The following is a 3,373-nucleotide window of genomic DNA, read 5'->3' as shown; positions in this document are numbered from 1 at the left end:
ACATGGCCTCGGCCGGACTCGACTGGCTGGCTGACCCGGACTGGCTGGCGACTCTGGACTGGCTGACCCGGACTGGCTGTGGCTGACTCTGGACTGGCTGGCCGACTCCGGACTGGCTGGCCGACTCTTGGACTGGCTGACCCGGACTGGCTGGCTGACTCTGGCACTGGCTGACACCTGGACTGGCTGGCTGACCTGGACTGGTTGACTCCTGACTGGCTGGCTGACTCTGGACTGGCTGACTCTGGACTGGCTGGCTGACTCCTGACTGGCTGGCTGACTCCGGACTGGCTGATCTGGACTGGCTGGCTTGATTCCTGACTGGCTGGCTGACTCGGACTGGCTGGCTGACTCCGGACTGGCTGGCTGACTCTGGACTGGCTGACTCCTGACTGGCTGACTCCTGACTGGCTGGCTGACTCTGGGACTGGCTGACTCTGGACTGGATGACTCCTGACTGGCTGACTCCTGACTGGCTGACTGCTGATCTGACGTGACTCTGGACTGGCTGAATCTGGACTGGCTGACTCTGGACTGGCTGACTTCAGCATTCTTGCTGTGTTGACTCAGCATTATTGCACGATGACATAAGCTGGTCTGGCACAGTGTCTGGTGCAGTGATGTAACCATGCAGCTTTACCAAAACCCTGCTGCAATCCCAAGCAACCCTTTTCTCTTCTCCACCAAACACTGCTTCTTTCTTGTCTTCAATCTCTCTCTAGTCTCCTTCTCCACCACTCTATACTCTCTACATCTACACTTTGTATTGTCTTCAATCTCTCTCTAGTCTCCTTCCCCACCACTCTATACTCTCTACATCTACACTTATATATGTTCTTCAATCTCTCTCTAGTCTCCTTCCCCACCACTCTATACTCTCTACATCTACACTTTGTATATGTCTTCAATCTCTCTCTAGTCTCCTTCCCCACCACTCTATACTCTTACATCTACACTTTGTATATGTCTTCAATCTCTCTCTATCTCCTTCTCACCACTCTATACTCTCTACATCTACACTTTGTATATGTCTTCAATCTCTCTCTAGTCTCCTTCCCCACACTCTATACTCTCTACATCTACAGCGTTGTATAGTCTCAATCTCTCTATAGTCTCCTCTCTCACCACTTCATACTCTCTACATCTACACTTTATATATGTCTTCAATCTCTCTCTAGTCTCCCTTCTCCACACACTCTAATACTCTCTACATCTACACTTTATATATGTTCTTCAATCTCTCTCTAGTCTCTTCTCCTACACTCTATACTCTCTACATCTACACTTTGATATGGTCTTCAATCTCTCTCTAGTCTCCTTCCCACACATCTATACTCTCTACATCTACACTTTATATATGTCTTCAATCTCTCTCTAGTCTCCTTCTCCACCACTCTATACTCTCTACATCTACACTTGTATATGTCTTCAATCTCTCTCTAGTCTCCTCCCCACCACTCTATACTCTCTACATCTACACTTTATATATGTCTTCAATCTCTCTCTAGTCTCCTTCCCCACCACCTATACTCTCTTACATCTACACTTTGTATATGTCTTCAAATCTCTCTCTAGTCTCCTTCCCACCACTCTATACTCTCTACATCTACACTTTGTATATGTCTTCAATCTCTCTCTAGTCTCCTTCTCCACCACTCTATACTCTCTACATCTACACTTTGTATATGTCTTCAATCTCTCTCTAGTCTCCTTCCCCACCACTCTATACTCTCTACATCTACACTTTGTATATGTCTTTCATCTCTCTCTAGTCTCCTTCTCCACCACTCTATACTCTCTACATCTACACTTTGTATATGTCTTCAATCTTCTATAGTCTCCTTCCCCCCACTCTATCTCTCTACATCTACACTTTATATATGTTCTTCAATCTCTCTGTAGTCTCCTTCCCACCACTCTATACTCTCTACATCTACACTTTTGTATATGTCTTCAAGGAAAACCAAAGATGCACCAGCAACCAATGCAAGGTTTTACTATTGACTCATTGTGGATAAGCTAAGCAAGGTGGCTAGAGAGAAATCCTGTGCTGTGATTCACCCGGTTAACATGCACACCTGGCTCACAGCAAATGGTCTGCTGATCCCCATCAAATGTATTTACATTTTATTTACCCCTTTATTAACTGGGCAAGTCAGTAAAGAACAAATTCTTATTATACAATAACGACCTACCAGAAGGCAAAAGGCCTCCTGCGGGGACGAGGGCTGGATACTATTATGCCCGTATGTCACATACTTTTGGTCATAACAGGTGTCCACATACTTTTGATCATGTAGTCTATATAACCCATTCTGTTATTAGAAAGAAGGGTTAATTGGGGTTCTATAACCTTTTAGGGTCATAACGAAGCAAGCTTTTTTTCGAAGAGGTGTTTCGTCTCGTGTTTTGAGGCCAAGCGGTGAACTAAACCTCGTACGCCAGAAGAGAGTAGAGATAAGAGATAAGAGATAAGAGATGAGAGAGGAGAGAGGAGACGAGGAGAGAGAAGAGATGAGAGATAGAAGAGGAGAGAGGAGGAGAGAAGGAGTAGAGAAGTAGAAGAGTAGAGAATAGAGAGGAGAGAGAGAAGAGAGAAGGGAGTAGAGAGTAGAGAGTAGAGAGTAGAGAGTAGAGAGGAGAGAGAAGAGAGAAGAAGAAGAGAGAAGAGAGAAGAGAGGAGAGAGGAGAGAGAAGAGAGGAGAGAGAAGAGAGGAGAGAGAAGAGAGAAGAAGAGAAGAGAGAAGAGAGTAGAGAGTAGAGAGTAGAGAGTAGAGAGGAGAGAGAAGAGAGAAGAGGGAAGAGAGAAGAGAGAAGGAGAGGTGAGAGGAGAGAGAAGAGAGTAGAGTAGAGAGAAGAGAGGGAGGAAGAGAAGTAGAGTAGAGAGAAGAGATAGAGAAGAGAAGAGAGAAGAGAGTAAGAGGGAAGAGAGAGTAGAGAGGAGAGAGAAGAGAGTAGAGAGGGAGAGAGGAGAGAGTAGAGAGAAGGAGAGAAAGAAGAGAGAGAGAAGGAGAAGAGAGAAGAGAGAAGAGAGGAGAGAGTAGAGAGGAGGAGAAGAAGAGAGAGAGAGAGAGAGGAGAAGAGAAGAGAGAGAAGGTAGGAGGAGAAGAGAGAGGTAGAGAGAAGAGAGTAAGAGTGAAGAGAGAGAGAGTAGAGAAGAGAAAGAGAGAAGAGAAAGAGAAGGGAGAGAGAGATAGGAGAGAGGAGAGAGAGAGAGTAGAGGAGGAATGAGGTAGTGAGAATGGAAATGAGATGGAAGAAGAGGTAGAGAGGTGAGAGGAAGAGAGAAAGGAGATAAGAAAGAAAAAAGGTCTTACGCAGGCTATACGAACTGGCCGTCTAGCAACGTTCGGGAACAAGAGTCTGTAGGGGT

General features: G+C 45.7%; 1 protein-coding gene across 1 annotated transcript; it reads right to left on the bottom strand.

The window, feature by feature from the left end:
• Window positions 1-35: 35 nt before the first annotated feature.
• LOC139027276 (uncharacterized) lies at window positions 36-573 on the bottom strand (the record flags this gene model as incomplete). Its single annotated transcript, XM_070442414.1, has 1 exon — window positions 36-573. A coding segment is annotated over exon 1 (538 nt), but the record flags the coding sequence as incomplete, so codon positions are not given.
• Window positions 574-3,373: the final 2,800 nt, after the last annotated feature.

This window comes from Salvelinus sp. IW2-2015, unplaced genomic scaffold (assembly GCF_002910315.2).
Source record: "Salvelinus sp. IW2-2015 unplaced genomic scaffold, ASM291031v2 Un_scaffold9132, whole genome shotgun sequence".
NCBI classification, from domain to species: Eukaryota; Metazoa; Chordata; class Actinopteri; order Salmoniformes; family Salmonidae; genus Salvelinus; species Salvelinus sp. IW2-2015.
This window is presented reverse-complemented; position numbering and strand designations above follow the sequence as displayed.